The sequence below is a fragment of the Rhinatrema bivittatum genome, chromosome 3, assembly GCF_901001135.1.
Source record: "Rhinatrema bivittatum chromosome 3, aRhiBiv1.1, whole genome shotgun sequence".
Classification (NCBI taxonomy): Eukaryota; Metazoa; Chordata; class Amphibia; order Gymnophiona; family Rhinatrematidae; genus Rhinatrema; species Rhinatrema bivittatum.
The window spans coordinates 463,297,926-463,316,373 of record NC_042617.1 but is presented as its reverse complement, the minus strand read 5'-3'; the positions used below and the strand labels follow the sequence as shown (position 1 = coordinate 463,316,373).

The following is an 18,448-nucleotide window of genomic DNA, read 5'->3' as shown; positions in this document are numbered from 1 at the left end:
GCAGGGGCCTTCACTCCGGTTTACAGTTATAACAACGCTATACATTGAAATCAGATGAACAGTTTTAACAGAGTTAAAGTTATAATGAATATTTATAAAAACCTGTTAAAGGTCTAAATATGTTAGAATTGTTAAAAACATAGACATACTTTACCATATTTATAATTAAATCAGAATATAAACAAGGGTAATTAATAGCTCTTGGGAGCAATACAGACGTGTGTTAGTGATATATTATCAAGTGTTATGAAGGTTAAGATGATCAGGTAGTGAGTTGAATGGATAAGTACTGGGTAGGGGGAAGAGCTGAGGGGAGGATGAGTCTGGAGGGGGAGATAAAAGAAGAGAGGAGGGGGGAAAGTAGTGGTTAGAGCAAGTGGAGGAGGGGGATGTATGTAATTGTCATAGTCATTGGTTTAACCTATTCCATCTTTGTATGCTTGCTTGAAGAGCCATTTAATCCTACTCTCTGTTTCCTGTCTTTTAACCAGTTTGTAATCCACGAAAGGACATTGCCACTTATCCCATGACTTTTTACTTTTCCTAGAAGCCTCTCATGAGGAACTTTGTCAAATGCCTTCTGAAAATCCAAATACACTACATCTACCGGTTCACCTTTATCTACATGTTTATTAACCCCTTCAAAAAATGTGAAGCATATTTGAGGCAAGACTTGCCTTGGGTAAAGCCATGCTGACTTTGTTCCATTAAATTATGCCTTTCTATATGTTCTGTGATTTTGATCTTTAGAACACTTTCCACTATTTTTCCTGGTACTGAAGTCAGGCTAACTGGTCTGTAGTTTACCGGATTGCCCCTGGAGCCCTTTTTAAATATTAGGCTTACATTAGACACCCTCTAGAATTCAGTTACAATGGATGATTTTAATGATAGGTTACTAATTTTTACTAATAGATCTAAAATTTCATTTTTGAGTTCCTTCAGAACCCTGGGTTGTATACCATCCGGTTCAGATGATTTACTACTCTTCAATTTGTCAATTAGGCCTATCACATCTTCTAGGTTTACCATGATTTGGTTCAGTCCACCTGAGTTATTACCCATGAAAACCTTCTCCGGAGCGGGTATCTCCCCAACATCCTCTTCAGTAAACACCGAAGTAAAGAAATTGTTTAATCTTTCTGCAATGGCCTTATCTTCTCTAAGTGCCCCTTTAACCCCTCAATCATCTAATAGACAATAAGATAGGAGTATGCTACCGCCCATCTGGCCAACATGTTGAGATGGACAGTGAAATGCTAAGAGAAATTAAGGAAAGCTAACCAAATTGGTAGTGCAGTAATAATGGGTGATTTCAATTACCCCAATATTGACTGGGAAATGAAACATCGGGACATGCTAGAGAGATAAAGTTCTTGGATGAAATAAATGAATGCTTTATGGAGCAATTGGTTCAGGAACCGAAGAGAGAAGGAGCAGTTTTAGATCTAATTCTCAGTGGTGCACAGGATTTGCTGAGAGAGGTAACGGTGGTGGGGCCACTTGGTAATAGTGATCATAATATGATCAAATTTGAATTAATGGGTGGAAGGGGGACAGTAAGCAAATCCATGGCTCTAGTGCTAAACTTTCAAAATGGAAACTTTGAGAAAATGAGAAAAATAGAAAAAGACTGAAAGGAGCAGGTACAATGTTAAAAAGTGTGCAAGAGGCATGGACATTGTTAAAAAAAAAAATATATATATATCATCCTAGAAGCACAGTCCAGATGTATTCCACACTTTAAGAAAGGTGGAAGGAAGACAAAATGATTACCAGCATGGTTAAAAGGTGAGGTAAAAGAAGCTATTTTAGCCAAAAAATCTTCATTCAAAAATTGGAAGAAGGATACAATAGAAGAAAATAGGATAAAGCACAAGGGTTGGTAAGTTAAATGTAAGACATTGATAAGACTGGCTAAGAGAGAATTTGAAAAGAAGTTGGCCGTAGAGGTGTAAACTTTCTAAAATATATCTGAAGCCGAAAGCTTGCGGCTTTGAAGTGAGGTAAGTCAGAGTAAGATGAGATCACTTCAATGTTCTCTCACCCTAGCTTGATAATACCCGGTAGAGAGTCCATCAAGCTAGGGTGAGAGAACATTGTAGAAATCTCATTATCCCAGGACAAGCAGGATGCTAGTCCTCACATATGGGTGACGTCACTGGCGGAGCCCTATTGCAGGAAAACTTTCTGTCAAAGCTTCTAGAAACTTTTGACTGGCACTGTGAGGCCACTGAGCATGCCCAGCATGCCATGATATTCTCTGCCACAGGGGTCTCTCTTCAGTCTTGGTTTTTCCACGCTGTTGTAAGCATCGTGGAGCAAGGAGCCCTGTGAGATATCTCACAGACTTTACTGACTAGAAAGTCATTGATTTCAAGATATTTTTTTTCTCCCATAAGGGATCTCTCTCACATTTCCACCAGCCGGTGTGAAATCATAGTCTCGTTTTTACTTTTAAGTGAAAACTCTCACAATTTTCCCCTGTTTTTATCGGCGGCTGTCGGGAAAAGATGGCTTCAGGATTTAAAAAATGTCCAGTATGTAATCAGACAATGTCTATAACAGATCCACATCTTGAGTGTGTTCTTTGTTTGGGAGATAAACACGATGTCTCATGCTACCCGCAATGTGCAGAGATGACTCCCAAAGGAAGAAAACTTTGACAGGAGAAGATGGAACATCTCTTTCACCTTCAGCTTCTTCCTTCTCCTTCAACATCGACGAAATCGTCCCCGGCAGGAGTTTCAAAGAAAGTTTTACTGAAAAAACGTCGTCTGGAGGGAGCCAGAGATAAAGCATCGACTTCGGCATTGATAAGGTCGGTAGTCGAGCACAGGCCTAAACAACGGCACCGACATAGACACACACCGACACTAGCGTCAACCCTTTCCCCGGAGGAACCGACCGCTAAGCGGGCAAAACCTCACGAAACTCCGATGCCAGGGCCTACATCTTCATCGGCCGAACCTCCACAGGGATCTGTGGAGGTACTATCAACGCCTACACCGACACCGCATGCAGCTGCTCTGTCCACACCAGCTGTATCGCATGAATTGTCAATTTTTATCAGACAAGTGGTGATCCAGGTCCTGAAAGAACAGTCACCTATTCCGGCAACTGTGCCGATGCCGGTGTTAACACCGATGCCGGTTCTTGAACCGATGCCGGTATCTTTTTACCAATGTCGGTGCTCCCACCAACACCGGTCACCATACCGATGCCGACGACTCTGTCCTTGTCGGTACCAATGCTGATGTCACTAATTACATCGATGCCGGTACCTAAACCGATGACAACTACGGTGACATCAACACAACCACCGAAGACGACAAAACCATCTTCGGTTCCAAACAGACACCGTCTATGCCAACTTTGCCTGGGGATCCAGAACGTCCAGATTTGGCATTATATCAGCTTTTAATGAAAAGATATCATAAACTGCTTGATTCTCTTCCCTCAAATCCCCAGGAAGAACACCCTGAGGAAGCACCTATTGATGATCCATTACCAGGACCTTCAGGGATTCCTCGACCACCTACAACTTCCAAAAATTTTCCTCAAGCCCAAGATCCATATGATACTTGGAGTGATACGCAATCAGACACCTCATCTGCAGCTTTTATGTCGGATCCATCCCCACCAGATCCAAGGAAAAAATCTCCCCCAGAAGATTTCTCATTTACAACTTTTGTACAAGAAATGGCTGACACCATACCATTCACTTTGGTCACAGAGCAAGATACCAGACAGCAAACATTGGAGGTGCTTCAATTTGTAGACCCTTCAAAGCAAGTGGTAGCTATACCAGTCCATGATGTTTTGCTGGATTTGCAACATCGCATTTAGGAACATCCATGCTCAGTGCCAGCTGTTAACAAACGAATGGACAGTACATATATGGTGCAGTCTGTTCCTGGCTACCAAAATTCACAGCTCCCTCACCAGTCGGTAGTGGTAGAGTCTGCACAGAAAAAGTCAAAAAGGCTCAGACCACATTCATCCAATCCCCCAGGTAAAGATCATAGATTTTTAGATTCCCTGGGGCGGAATGTCTACCAAGGGGCCATGTTAAATTCTAGGATATCTTCATATCAACTTTACATGACCCAATATCAAAGAAATTTGTGGAAGCAAATGCAGGACTTTATTCCATCTCTTCCATCACAATATCAAGAAGCAGCCCAGGCCATCATCCAAAAAAGAACTGGAGGCAGGCAAGCATGAAGTACGTGCAGCCTATGATGGGTTCGAGACAGCTTCCAGGGTAGCTGCATCGGGGATCAGTGCCAGGCGATGGGCATGGCTTAAAGCCTCGGACCTCAGACCTGAAGTCCAGGATAAATTAGTTGATCTTCCATGCTTGGGAGATAATCTCTTCGGATCCAAGGTACAGGATGCAGTTACGCAGTTAAAAGAGCATACGGAAACCCTGAGACAGCTTTCCTCAATCCCACAGGATCCAGCTACGCACTCAGTTCGTAGGCCTCAAAGAAAAGATACTAGAAGACCATTCTATAGACAAAGACGGTACTACCCTCCTACATCTAGAACCAGGTCTTCTAGACCACAACAAAGGCCTCAGCTCAGACAACTTAGGACGACTAGGCCTCAACCTTCGCCACAGACGGGACCAGCTGCTGGCTTTTGAGGCCATCCCCAGAGAACACAGCCACCTCTCCAATCCTCATCCAGAGCTTCCGGTAGGAGGTCGAGTATCCTATTTTTACACCCATTGGCTTCCAATAACAAGAGACCAATGGGTACTGTCAATAATATCTCGAGGTTACCAACTCAATTTCCTCTCAATTCCAACAGATTCTCCTCTGAGCCCTCTTTCTCTCAGCGAAAATCACATAATCCAATTGCAAGTAGAATTATCCACCCTTCTGAAAGCCAGGGCTGTAGAGCCAGTGCCCCGGACTCAACAGGGCAGAGGATTCTATTCCCGTTATTTCCTCATTCCAAAGAAAACCGGAGGCCTACGTCCCATCCTAGACCTCAGAAATCTCAACAAATTTCTAAAGAAAGAAAAATTCAGGATGGTGTCTCTAGGCACCATGCTTCCACTTCTTCAAACAGGAGATTGGCTTTGTTCTCTGGATCTTCAAGATGCTTACACTCGCATTCCAATATTCCCGCCTCATCGCAAATATCTGTGCTTCATGGTGGGTCATCGACATTTCCAGTACAGAGCACTACCATTCGGACTTGCCTCTGCTCCCAGAGTATTCACCAAATGTCTGGCAGTAATAGCAGCACACTTGCACAAGGAAAGTGTCCATGTATTTCCCTATTTAGACGACTGGCTCATCAGAAGTCAATCTCAACAAGGAGCTCTGGCTTCTCTCAGACAAACAATTACTCTACTTCATTCCATGGGCTTTCTCATCAATTATCAAAAGTCCCATCTCACTCTGTCTCACTTCATCGGAGCAGAATTGAACACCATCCTCTCAAAGGCCTTTCTACCTGGAGATCGAGCAGAAACACTTTCCCTACTGGCAAACTCGATTCACTCACAGAAACAAGCAACAGCTCATCAGTTTCTAACCTTACTAGGCCACATGGCCTCCACAGTTCATGTCACTCCTATGGCAAGACTAGCCATGAGAGTAACCCAATGGACTTTAAGATCACTATGGATCCAAGCCATTCAACCACTGTACTCTCCAATTCAAGTAACCCAACAACTACGTTCCTCTCTTCTTTGGTGGGTAAACAAGGACAATTTGCGCAAGGCCCTACTCTTCCAACAACAAGTCCCACAGATAACGTTAACTACAGATGCATTCACCTTGGGCTGGGGAGCTCACATAAACAATCTCCAAACCCAAGGTACTTGGACAAAACTCGAAGCAACATTTCAAATCAATTTCTTGGAACTTCGAGCTATACGTTATGCTCTGCATGCGTTCAAGGACTGCGTTTCACACAAAACTGTTCTCATCCAAACAGACAACACAGTTGCCATGTGGTACATCAACAAACAGGGAGGTATGGGCTCGTATCTCCTTTGTCAAGAAGCTGCACAGATTTGGGGCTGGGCCCTGAACCATTCAATGTTCCTCCGAGCCACTTATCTGGCAGGCATTCACAATGTAGTGGTGGATTGACTCAGACTTCAGTTCCAACCACATGAATGGTCCCTGGATCCCTCAGTAGCAACCAGGATATTTCAACGTTGGGGACAACCAACAATAGACCTCTTTGCGTCACATCTGAATCACAAAATGGACAAATTCTGTTTTCTACACAAACAGAAAAACCAGCCAGCCAAGGACGCCTTTGCTCGCCCTTGGAACTCAGGCCTTCTATACGCGTATCCTCCAATACCGCTAATAACCAAAACTCTAGTGAAGCTACAACAAGACAAGGGGTCCATGATACTCATAGCCCCGCATTGGCCTCAACAGCTATGGTTTCCCACACTTCTTTTTTTTTTCAATTCTTTATTTATTGATTTTTAATACAATACAAGTATTTACTTGCAATATTGCAATTACAGAACCAGAAATTTATATAATCAATACAACTATAAACCTTACTGAATATTTCAATTTCTGTAGTCTTGTATAAGAAAAGAGAGAAAATTTATCAGATATAGAGCAAATCTTATTGTAATTATATAAAACACAGAAAGTAAGTTTAATTATTCTCCCTCATCTAATTTTCCGCCTATTTATCTACCCCCCAAAATACTCTGAGGTGTTCAGGATCGGTGAATTGATATATCAATTCACCGGTTTCCCACACTTCTAGACCTCTCGATCAGAGATCCTATTCGTCTGGGTGTAGCACCCACTCTCATAACTCAGGATCAGGGTCGGTTGCACCATCCCAACCTTCAATCCCTATCCCTGACAGCATGGATGTTGAAAGCTTGATTCTACAACCACTCAATCTTTCAACCAATGTATCTCAATTGCTTATAGCTTCACGTAAACCTTCCACACGAAAGAACTATTCTTCAAAATGGAAAAGATTTACTTTGTGGTGCACGTTAAAGAATATTGACCCTTTCTCCTGCTCCACAACATCTCTACTAGACTACTTATGCCATCTTTCAGACTCTGGTCTCCAGACTTCATCTGTAAGATTCCATTTAAGTGCAATCTCAGCTTACCGTAACGAGATGCACCAATATCCATACAACCTCTTGTGAGCAGGATTATGAGAGGTTTAACTCAACTTAAACCACCAATTCGGCCACCAGTCACAGAATGGGACCTGAATCTGGTCTTAACAAGACTCATGCGTTCTCCTTTCGAACCCATGAGTTCCTGTGATGTTAAATTTCTAGCCATTACATCAGCTAGAAGGGTTAGTGAGTTACAAGCACTTGTCACGTACTCATCCTATACAAAATTTCTACACGCCAGAGTGGTTCTCCGTACACATCCAAAATTCCTTCCCAAGGTAGTTACGGAATTCCACTTGAACTAATCCATAGTTTTACCCACATTCTTTGCAAGGCCTCATTCTCACCAAGGAGAACGAGCCTTACATACCTTGGACTGTAAATGAGCGTTAGCATTTTACTTAGACCGCACTGCATTCCACAGGAAATCCAATCAGCTCTTTGTATCTTAAGATCCAAACAAACCGGGTAAAGCAGTGGGTAAACATACTCTATCCAATTGGCTAGCAGATTGCATACAGTTTTGCTATGAAAAAAGCAGGCCTTCCTCTACAAGGGCGAGTGAAGGCGCATTCAGTAAGATCAATGTCAATCTTAGTAGCACACTATCATTCAGTGCCAATCCTTGACATATGTAAAGCAGCAACATGGAGTTCTCTTCACACCTTTGCAGCTCATTACTGTTTGGACAAACAAGGACGACAAGACTCAGCATATGGACAATCTGTCTTAAAGAATTTGTTTCCAGTTTAATCCCAACTCCTTCTACATCCAACCTGCTGTGATCTTCGGCTGACTCATTTTCACCAACAATACTTCACTGTAGCTTCACTACAAAATGACTCAACCTCTAGCTTACTAATCACCCATATGTGAGGACTAGCATCCTGCTTGTCCTGGGATAAAGCAAAATTGCTTACCTTGTAATAGGTGTTATCCCAGTACAGCAGGATGTAGTCCTCACGAAACCCACCTGCCACCCCGCAGAGTTGGGTCTCATACCTTTTATTATTTTATTTTTTGCTAAAGCTTATTGCTACATACGAGACTGAAGAGAGACCCCTGTGGCAGAGAATATCATGGCATGCTCAGTGGCCTCACAGTGCCAGTCAAAAGTTTCTAGAAACTTTGACAGAAAGTTTTCCCGCAATAGGGCTCCGTCAGTGATGTCACCCATATGTGAGGACTACATCCTGCTGTCCTGGGATAACACCTATTACAAGGTAAGCAATTTTACTTTTTTGTGTGACTTTACTCATTCCAAATGATGACAGATCTTCACTGAGGTCTACTGTGCTGTTCTTACATTTCACTCTGTATGTAAAACTGGCCCCAAAACCCTACACCACCACCAAAACCTCACTTTGAGTTTCTAGCTGTCCCCTCCTATAGTGATATAAATAGTTGACTATTATGAAGGCCTTATAAAAAGTTTCTCTCTCTCTCTCTCTCTCTCTCTCTCTCTCAAAAGTAAGAAAATGCCTGTGAGGGCATTTCGTGAGTAGCGAAGTACAGGTAACACAGGGTGCGAAAGCTTTAACGCACGTTGTGATAAACTAACTATGCAAAGCGCTAACATAGAGCGCAGTGCGGTAATTCTCAAATTCATAGCCATGCCCCTTTCTCTTATCACGGGCGTTATCCATGCAAAAATTATAGCATTTTGATGAATCTAGGGGAAATATTGCATGCTTAGTGCCCTATCATTGCCCCCCAAGCTCCAAATGTTAGTTGTATTGGACCAAGCCTGTAACCTCTCTCCCCCAAACCCCCTCCATCTCCAGAAAAAAAAAAATAAAAGGGCTGGTACCGGATTCTACCCTGGGTCAAGCGAAATTCTTAATAAATGTTTCTTCCAATGCTCCCCTAACCCTCCCCGTGCCTTCAGTCACAAAGTTCTTCAGCCTGGGTCATGTGATCCGGGCCCAACGATTCTGCCATTGCTAGGGAAAAACTGTTAAAAGCATACGCTTACAGTATATTTCCCCTAGCAACAGAAGAAGCACTGAGCCCGGGTTTCTGTAGGCTGCTACCACAATCTGGGCTGAAAACTTTGTGATTGAAAGTACTGGGAGGGTTAGAGTGGAAGTGAGGTGGTGGAGGGAGGGGTCTCTGGAAGCATCATTAAGAATTTGGCTTAACCCTGGAGCAGGTATTTGAATCATCTGATACACAAGACTCTAAGCAATATATAAGCATACAAACTAAAATAATACATAAGCTAGAATGCATAAGAACTCCAAATATCACATGCAACCGAAGGCATTTTATACAAAAATGTAAGAGCTAAACTAGATTGAAGCCTCACTGGAAAGCTTAAAAACAGCATCTAAATCAACCATAGGAAGTCTAAGATGCGTTTTCAGCAACGATTTGAAGGATTTTGGACATAGAGTTAATAAACATGTAGACAAAAGTGAACCAGTAGATGTAGTGTATTTAGATTTTCAGAAGGCATTTGACAAAGTTCCTCATGAGAGGCTTCTAAGAAAAGTAAAAAGTCATGGGATAAGTGGCGATGTCCTTTCATGGATTACAAACTGGTTAAAAGACAGAAAACAGAGACTAGGATTAAATGGACAATTTTCTCAGTGGGTTGTCTCTAGGATCTGTACTAGGACCAGTGCTTTTCAATATATTTATAAATGATCTGGAAAGGAATACGATGAGTGAGGTAATCAAATTTGCAGATGATACAAAATTATTCATAGTAGTTAAATCACAAGCAGATTGTGATAAATTTCAGGAGGACCTTGTGAGACTGGAAAATTGGGCATCCAAATGGCAGATGAAATTTAATTTGGATAAGTGCAAGGTAATGCATATAGGGAAAAATAACCCATGCTGAAGTTACATGATGCTAGGTTCCGTATTAGGCGCTACCTCTCAGGAAAGAGATCTAGGCATAATAGTGGATACTACATTTAAATCTTCGGCTCAATGTGCTGCGTTAGTCAAAAAAGCAAACAGAATGTTAGGAATTATTAGGAAGGGAATGGTGAATACAACGGAAAATGTCATAATGTATGGCTCCATGATGAAACCACACCTTGAATACTGTGTACAGTTTTGGTCGCCACACCTCAAGAAAGATATAGGTGCAATGGAGAAGATACAGAGAAGGGCAAACAAAATAATAAAGGGGGTGGAACAGCTGCCCTATGAGGAAAGGTTAAAGAGGTTAGGGCTGTTCAGCTTGGAGAAGAGACGTCTGTGGGGAGGATATGATAGAGGTCTTTAAAATCATGAGAGGTCTAGAATGGGTAAATGTGAATCGATTATTTACTCTTTCTGATAATAGGGGGCACTCCATGAATTGGCACATTTAAAACTAATCAGAGAAAATTCTTTTTCACTCAACGCACAATTAAACTCTGGAATTTGTTGCCAGTGGGTGTGGTTAGTGTAGCTGAATTTAAAAAAAGGTTTGGATAAGTTCTTGGAGGACAAGCCCATTGCCTGTTATTAATCAAGTTGACTTAGAAAATAGCTACTGCTATTACTAGCATCAGTAGCATGGGATATACTTAGTTTTTGGAAACTTGACAGGTATTGTAGCCTGGATTGGCCATTGTTGGATACAGGATGCTGGGTTTGATGGACCTTTGGTCTGACCCAGTATGGCAATTTCTTATGTTCTTATGATCTAAGAGTAAGCCATAACTTGGGTAAAGAATTCCAGCATTCAGGTGCTGTGACATTGAATGCTCTTTCCCTTGTTTTGTCTAAGCGTGTTATTTTAGATAAAGGAACGTCCAGCAAACCGCTCCCAGATGATTGATGTGGATGGGTCAGTACATGAATACGCAACAATGCAGAAACCCAAGGAAAAGCATTGAGTTGTAAAATGTTGAATACCATCACAGCTATTTTATACTGAATCCGCCAATAAATTGGTAACCTGTATAGTTTATATAATATAGAAGTGATATAGTCATGCGTACTTTTTCCAACAATAACGTGTACTGACAAGTTCTGTATAAGCTTAAGCGCACTTATTAAGGAAGCCAGAAGGCTTGGAAAAACAGCATTGCAGTAGTCTAAAAGGGTAAGAATGAGTGCTTGTACAACAGATCGGAAATCTGACTAATTTAAATAGAGGTTTTAAACCACACAGCATTCTTAAGTTTGAAAGAACATAAGAACATAAGAAAATGCCATACTGGGTCAGACCAAGGGTCCATCAAGCCCAGCATCCTGTTTCCAACAGTGGCCAATCCAGGCCATAAGAACCTGGCAAGTACCCAAAAACTAAGTCTATTCCATGTTACCATTGCTAATGGCAGTGGCTATTCTCTAAGTGAACTTAATAGCAGGTAATGGACTTCTCCTCCAAGAACTTATCCAATCCTTTTTTAAACACAGCTATACTAACTGCACTAACCAGTTAGCCAGAAAAACCCAGACTTAACAAATGCTTTCATGTGTTGAGTAAATGTGAGTCTAGAATTGAACCAAACCCCCCGACTCGTCACATGCTTAGCAATAGGCAAAGTCACATTAACAATTAACAATTATGGTGGGGGCGTCCCTAAGGAGGAGTGCTGATGTACAAGCAAATTTGTCTTTTGTGAATTGAGAGAGCTTGTTATGGGAGAGCCATGATCTGATTATGGAGATACAGAGAGGAATAAAGCAGTAGTATCATGCCAGGTGGTTGTAGATGAAAACAAATTGGATATTATCTGCATAGATGTGATAATCCACACCAAGTCCTGCAAGGATTCTGCCGAGAGATGCCAGATGGCTATTAAATAGCAGGACAGATAATGCAGAGCCTTGGAGAGCTCCAGTAGTATCTTTTGCCATTGAGATTTTTTATTGCCTTTTCGGATCTGATATGAACGATTTGAGAGAAATGAATGAAACCACTTGAGGACTATACCTGCAATGCTATGTTCACATAGCCCGAAAAGAAGTATTTTGTGATCTAGAGTGTCAAAAGCCGACAAAATGATTAGAATTACAAGCAAAAATGTTTTCCCACTGTTCATACCCCTTCTAAGAGAGAGTGGTTGACGTTAGAAAAATGTATGTATCTAGAACTCTCCAAAATCCAAATTGGAAAGGGTCAAAGATGTCATGAGCCTTACAAAGTCCATCATCTGATAAGCACGACATTTTCCAGGACTATCAATAAAAGGAAGGGAAGAAATTGTTCTGTAATTAGATAAATCCAGATGATTGAGATCTTGTTTCTTTAGAAGTGGGCTCACGACTACTTTCTTCAGAGATGAAGAGATTAGCTAGCACTGTCCATTTTATTTTTATTTTTTCTGGAGATGGAGGTATGTGGGAGAAGGCTGTAGGTTCGACTTGGCTCAGCAGAGTCGAGCATTTGGAGCTCAAGCAGGGAGGGTTAAAGTGATCTTTTTAAACAATAAAAAAAACAAGCAGCTTGGCTTAAGGCTAAATTTATCCAGTTAACCATAGCCAGATATCTTTACATCTAACTGCCGATATTAAAAAATAAAATAAAATATCCAGTTAGGTTTAATGTTATCTGGCTATGGTTAGCCAGCTAACTTTAGTTAAAGATATTCAGTAGGACGTTTATCCTACTGAATATCTCAGATAACTTAACTGGCTAACTTAAGTTGGATAGGTGATCCATTTTCCTGTTGTTTGAATATTGACCTCCAGAATGTTTAATGCCTGTTAATTCTCTCTCTCTGTTGGACATTATAGCTATAAAGTATATTGAAAATACATTATTTTATTATTCTCATGGATCTTTATTCTTTAAACTGTAGTAACATGCCAAAATTATTAGGTACAGGATACAGTTTTCCTGGGACAAAGGCCAATAAATTTAGACACATTGCTGTCTAACACACCTGCTAGAAAGTATGACTAGCACAGCAAAGGAGAAGGTGTGACTTATATCTTGTTGTTCAATTAAATTTGCATGTTTCTTCATATCAACTACTTTTTTCTTATGTTTATCAGCTAGATATTGAGAATGAAGTAAACAATGAAATGGCCAATAGAATGTCCTTGTTTTATGCAGAAGCTACTCCAATGCTGAAAACACTCAGTAATACTACAACAAATTTTGTCTCTGAAGTAAGTATTAGTAAAGCATAGAATTTTTTTTAAAATATACTCCTTATGATAACATCATATATTTATTTATTTTTGTTTTCTAGAACAAAACACTGCCTATTGAGAATACAACAGACTGTCTAAGTACAATGGCCAGTGTCTGCAAAGTAATGTTAGAAACTCCGTAAGTTAAATCATGTTGTTAATGTTAACTGTAATTTTATGTGGATTTGGTAAAACTTTAAGCTATCCAAATATGCTTTATTTATTTTTTTTATTTCTGAATTTTCAATACAAATAAAGTATTTGTTTACAATAGAATAGAAACTTGATTAGTCATTAAAGATAACATTCTTACAAAGCATATAAACCATAAAGTTATTCCTTAATGGCTAAATTATAATCTCAAACTTCTCTCATTGGGGGGTTTAGATTTGAGGAATAATAACAAATTAAAAGAAGAAATGATATAGCCCTGAACAAGAGCAGTTAATTTTCTTTAACGATTCTCTATGAGGCACCATTGGCAGAAAAAGAATCAATAAAATCTCTTAAATGCTCAGGTGCACCTTTCGGGGCCGTCGATTTGACAGACTTGGTAACTCCCAGTCTGCTTCCAGTGCAAAAGCAACACAATGAAGGGGCACAGGTCCATTCCTCGGTGCCGGAGATAGGGGGCAGACTGTCCCTGTTTTACGAGGAATGGACCAAAGTAATGACGGACCAGTGGGTCCTTACCATGATAAGAGATGGCTTTGCTTTAGATTTTGCACGGCGTCCTCGGGACCGATTTCTAATTTCTCCCTGCGGTTACGAAACCAAAAGAAGAGCGATGCAGAACACTTTACAATGACTTTTGCAATTAGGAGCCATCATCTCAGTGCCTCCAGAGGCAAGAAGGAAGGGCCGTTACTCCATTTACTTCATAGTGCCAAAAAAATGAGGGATCTTTTCGGCCCATTCTAGATCTTAAGAGTGTAAACAGATGTCTCCGGGTTCCCCATTTTCACATAGATTTGCTTCCGTCTGTCATTGCCTCGGTTTGCAAGGGAGAGTTTCTAGCATCCTTAGACCTCACGGAAGCGTATCTTCACATAGGCATTTTGTCAGACCACCAGAGGTTTCTTCGGTTTTCAGTTCTGCATCAGCATTTTCAGTTTCGGGCTCTACCCTTCGGTCTGGCTACAGCACCCAAGACATTCACCAAGGTGATGGTGGTGGTGGCAGCTCATCTCCGCAGAGAGGGGTTACTGGTGCATCCTTACGTGGACGATTGGCTGATGCATGCGAAGTCAAAAGCGCTTGCCCAGGATGCAATTCAGGAAGTACTTCAGCTCCTGCAATCCCTAGGCTAAGTGGTCAATCTCGCCAAGAGCCGACTGGAGCCCACTCAGTCGTTGGAATATTTGGATGCTCTTTTCGACACTCGGCAAAGCAGAGTTTTTCTTACCATGGAACGCATCCCCAAGCTGCAAGTCCAAGCTCGAGGTTTAATGCTCAAGCATCCACCCAGAGTCAGAGATTATTTACAGGTTCTCGGGTCGATGACTTCAACATTAGAACTGGTACCCTGGGCCTTTGCTCATATGAGACCTTTACAGTCCGCATTACTTTCCTGATGGAACCCAGTCTCTGAGCTTTTTCATCCACCTTTACCGCTTACGGTGACAGTGCGAGACAGTCTCGATTGGGGATTAGTGATGGACAATTTAACCCGAGGAGTTCCCCTGGAGGTGCCGCACTGGACAGTGGTCACCACAGATGCCAGTCTCTCAGGTTGGGGTGCGGTATGCCAAGGAAAATCAATGCAGAGACTTTGGTCCCTCGTCGAATAGCTCTGGTCGATCAATCAACTGGAAACCAGGGCGGTATAGTTAGCATTGCAAGCGTTCCATCCTCTCCTCCAGGACAAGTCGGTCAGAATTCTCTCAGACGATGCGACCACGGTGGCATACATCAATCGCCAAGGAGGAACCAGAAGTCAACCAGTGGCAATAGAAGCTCGCCAATTGATCATCTGGGCAGAGCTAAACTTGGTAAGCATAGCAGCATCTCACATCACAGACATGGACAATGTGCAGGCAGACTTTCTAAGTCATCACCGTATAGATCCTGGAGAATGGGAGCTGGCAGAGACCGCCTTTCAACTCATATGTGATGCATGTGGCACACCCAGCGTGGATCTGATGGCAACTTTTCAGAATGCCAAAGCGCCGAGGTTCTACGATTGTCACAGAGAGACGGCAGCAGAAGGGGTAGATGCCCTAGTGTTGCCTTGGCCCACCGAAGTTCTGCTGTATGTCTTCCCACCTTGGCCATTGATCGGCAAAGTGCTCTGGCGGGTAGAGATCCATGCAACGGAGGTCATTCTGATAGCCCCAGAATGGCCGAGACGTCCCTGGTTTGCAGACCTTCTCAATCTCACGGTGGACGGTCCTCTGCGATTTCCGGTTCTTCCAGACCTGCTGCATCAAGGGCCTGTTTGTTTGGAGGACGTCGATCGCTTCTGTCTAGCTGCATGGCTTTTGAAAGGCAGAGGTTAACTCGCAAAGGCTATTCTCCTGCTGTGGTAGCTACACTTCTCCGATCGCATAAGACTTCTACCAATCTCACATATGTTAGAGTATGGAAAGATTTTGAGTCTTGGTGTTTGGACCATGAGGTTGCACCTACCCGGGCCTCGGTGTCAGATATTCTGTGTTTTTTACAATCCGGTCTTTCTAAAGGGCTGTCATGTAGTTCTCTCAGAGTGCAGGTTGCGGCACTTGGTTGTTTGTGTGGTTCCATCCAGGGTGTAGCGTTAGCGGCACATCCGGATGTAGTTCGATTTCTTAAGGGAGCAAAACACTTGCATCCTCCGCTTTGGCTTCCTTATCCGTCATGGAGTTTGAATTTAGTCCTCATTGCCCTTTGCTTGGCGCCTTTTGAGCCTTTGAAGAGATCGACTCTAAAAGATCTTACCTTAAAGGTGATTTTTCTGGTGGTCATTACTTTGGCTCGTAGGGTGTCGAAACTCCAGGCGTTTTTTCCTGTAGGGAACCATTTTTGCGGATTTCGTTCTCGGGCATTTCTTTAAGGACAGTTCTGTCTTTCTTGCCGAAAGTGGTTTCCTCTTTTCATGTCAAGCAATCGGTGGAGCTGCTGGCCTTCATGGACTTAAACTGTTCGGATCCTTTGGCTAGCGACTTGTGGAAGCTTGACATTCGCAGAGCTTTGCTGCATTACCTTGAAGATTACCAATGAGTTATCCCAGGACAAGCAGGATGCTAGTCCTCACATATGGGTGACGTCACTGATGGAGCCCTATTGCGGGAAAAACTGGCTGCCTGAGGCTACTGAGCATGCCTGGCATGCCATGATATTCCCTGCCACAGGGGTCTCACTTCAGTCTTCTTTTTTCCGCGCTGCACTCAGCATCGCAGAGACAGGAGCCCTGTGAGAATCTCTCACTAATTCTGACTGGAAAAGTCATATTTTTTCTCAAAATTCCCCATTGGGGTCTCACTAAATCTTATTCTTCACCGGACGGTGACAGAAAATAATATTTTGGAAAATTTCTTTTCTCAGGATTTCTCTTTCTCTCTCCTCATCGATGGCTGTCGATCACAGACATGGCTTTAGGTTTTAAAAAGTGTCCAACTTGCAACCGAACCATGTCTATAACAGATCCTCACATAGAATGTGTAATCTGTTTGGGAGAGAAACATGAAATTATTTCATGTGAGAAGTGTCAGGATATGACCCCGAAGGGCAGAAAGCTGAGACAGGAGAAAATGTTTCAGCTTTTTCATCTCAAATCACTGCCTTCACCATCTACCTTGACAAAGTCATCACCAACGGGGGTCACTAAGAAAATCCTCTTAAAAAAACGGAGAATAGAAGAATCGGGCGATGCTCCGTCACCAGTACCATCGACCAGGTCAGTGGAATCGAGGCCTAAACATAAGCACAGACAGCATCGATCCCCGGTGTCGTCGTCGCTCCCTCTCCCAGAGGAACCGACTAAGAAGCGGCACAAGCTGTCCGAACCCTCGCTGACTTCCACATCTTCGGTTCCGGGGCCTCTTCCTTTGGTATCGCCATCGTCATCGAGTGCCCAAGTTTTACCATTGGCGCCAGACTTACTAAGTCTAATCACACGGATGGTCACCGAGGCTTTTCAGGCACAGTTACCGGCGTCATCGCCGATGCCGACTCTTCAGTTGATGCTGGCCATTACGCCAATGCCGGCCACCGTGATGATGCCTGCTGTTCCACCGATGACGACAGATACGTCGATGCCGGAAACTCCGCCAGCACCGTCGATGTCGATGGATATATCGATTCCATCGATGGAATCTTCGATGCCAAAGCCACCGATGTCTACGGAGATGCTACCTCTGATTTATTCATCACATCTCCAAGTTCTATCGACTAAAGTGGCCGCAATTTCATCGATGTCCTCGGTTCCAGACCAATTGTCGACGTTTTCTTTTATTCAAACATCGACTTTGGCTGCCTCGTCTCCCCTGCAACGAGAATTGGTTTACACGACGGCACCTACTTCATACCCTTCTCAAAGGGCATCGACAACAAGACTCAAGGCATCCATGAAAGTGAAACATACGATGCCAAAACATCCATCTTTCTCTTCTGACACTTTGGGTGCATAGTCGCATTTACACGACTTACTAACCAAAAGGTATGAAAACCTGTTAGCTTCCTTACCTCTAATCCAGTACAAGAGGAGCAAGATGATATATTCTCTGATCATACTCGGCCTGGACCCTCAGGTGTTTCTAAGCTTCCTAAGCCTACACCTATTGAACAACCTTCTGCGTATGATACCTGGTCAGATACTTCATCAGAATTCTCATCGGAGGAATTCATGTCTGATCCCTCGCCGCCTCAAGCTAAGAAACAATCCCCGCCAGAGGATTTGTCATTTTCTACCTTCATCCAAGAAATGGCAGATTCTATACCATTCAAACTGCAGACAGATACCGATGACAGACAACAAACTCTAGAAATACTCCAGTTTGTTGATCCTCCCAAACATACTTTCGCCATCCCTATTCATGAAGTTCTGCTGCAGTTACAGCAACGCATCTGGGAACATCCATGCACTGTTCCTGCAGTAAACAAAAGGATAGATGCTACATACCTCATGCAGGCTGCACCAGGCTACCAAAAGCCTCAGCTGCCCCACCATTCGGTGGTCGTAGAATCTGCACAGAAGCGTTCCAGGCGATCTCGGACCCATTCCTCTATTCCTCCCGGGAA

General features: G+C 42.7%; 1 protein-coding gene across 10 annotated transcripts in view; it reads left to right on the top strand.

The window, feature by feature from the left end:
• The window catches only part of FAM49A (family with sequence similarity 49 member A), a 260,849-nt gene that overhangs the window by 192,062 nt on the left and 50,339 nt on the right, over positions 1 to 18,448 (top strand). For all 10 annotated transcript variants that reach the window (XM_029595934.1, XM_029595939.1, XM_029595933.1 and 7 more), the window contains 2 exons: positions 13,091 to 13,207; positions 13,291 to 13,370. In XM_029595934.1, coding sequence (XP_029451794.1) covers positions 13,091 to 13,207; positions 13,291 to 13,370 — 197 coding nt within the window. The remainder of the gene's footprint in view (positions 1 to 13,090; positions 13,208 to 13,290; positions 13,371 to 18,448) is intronic.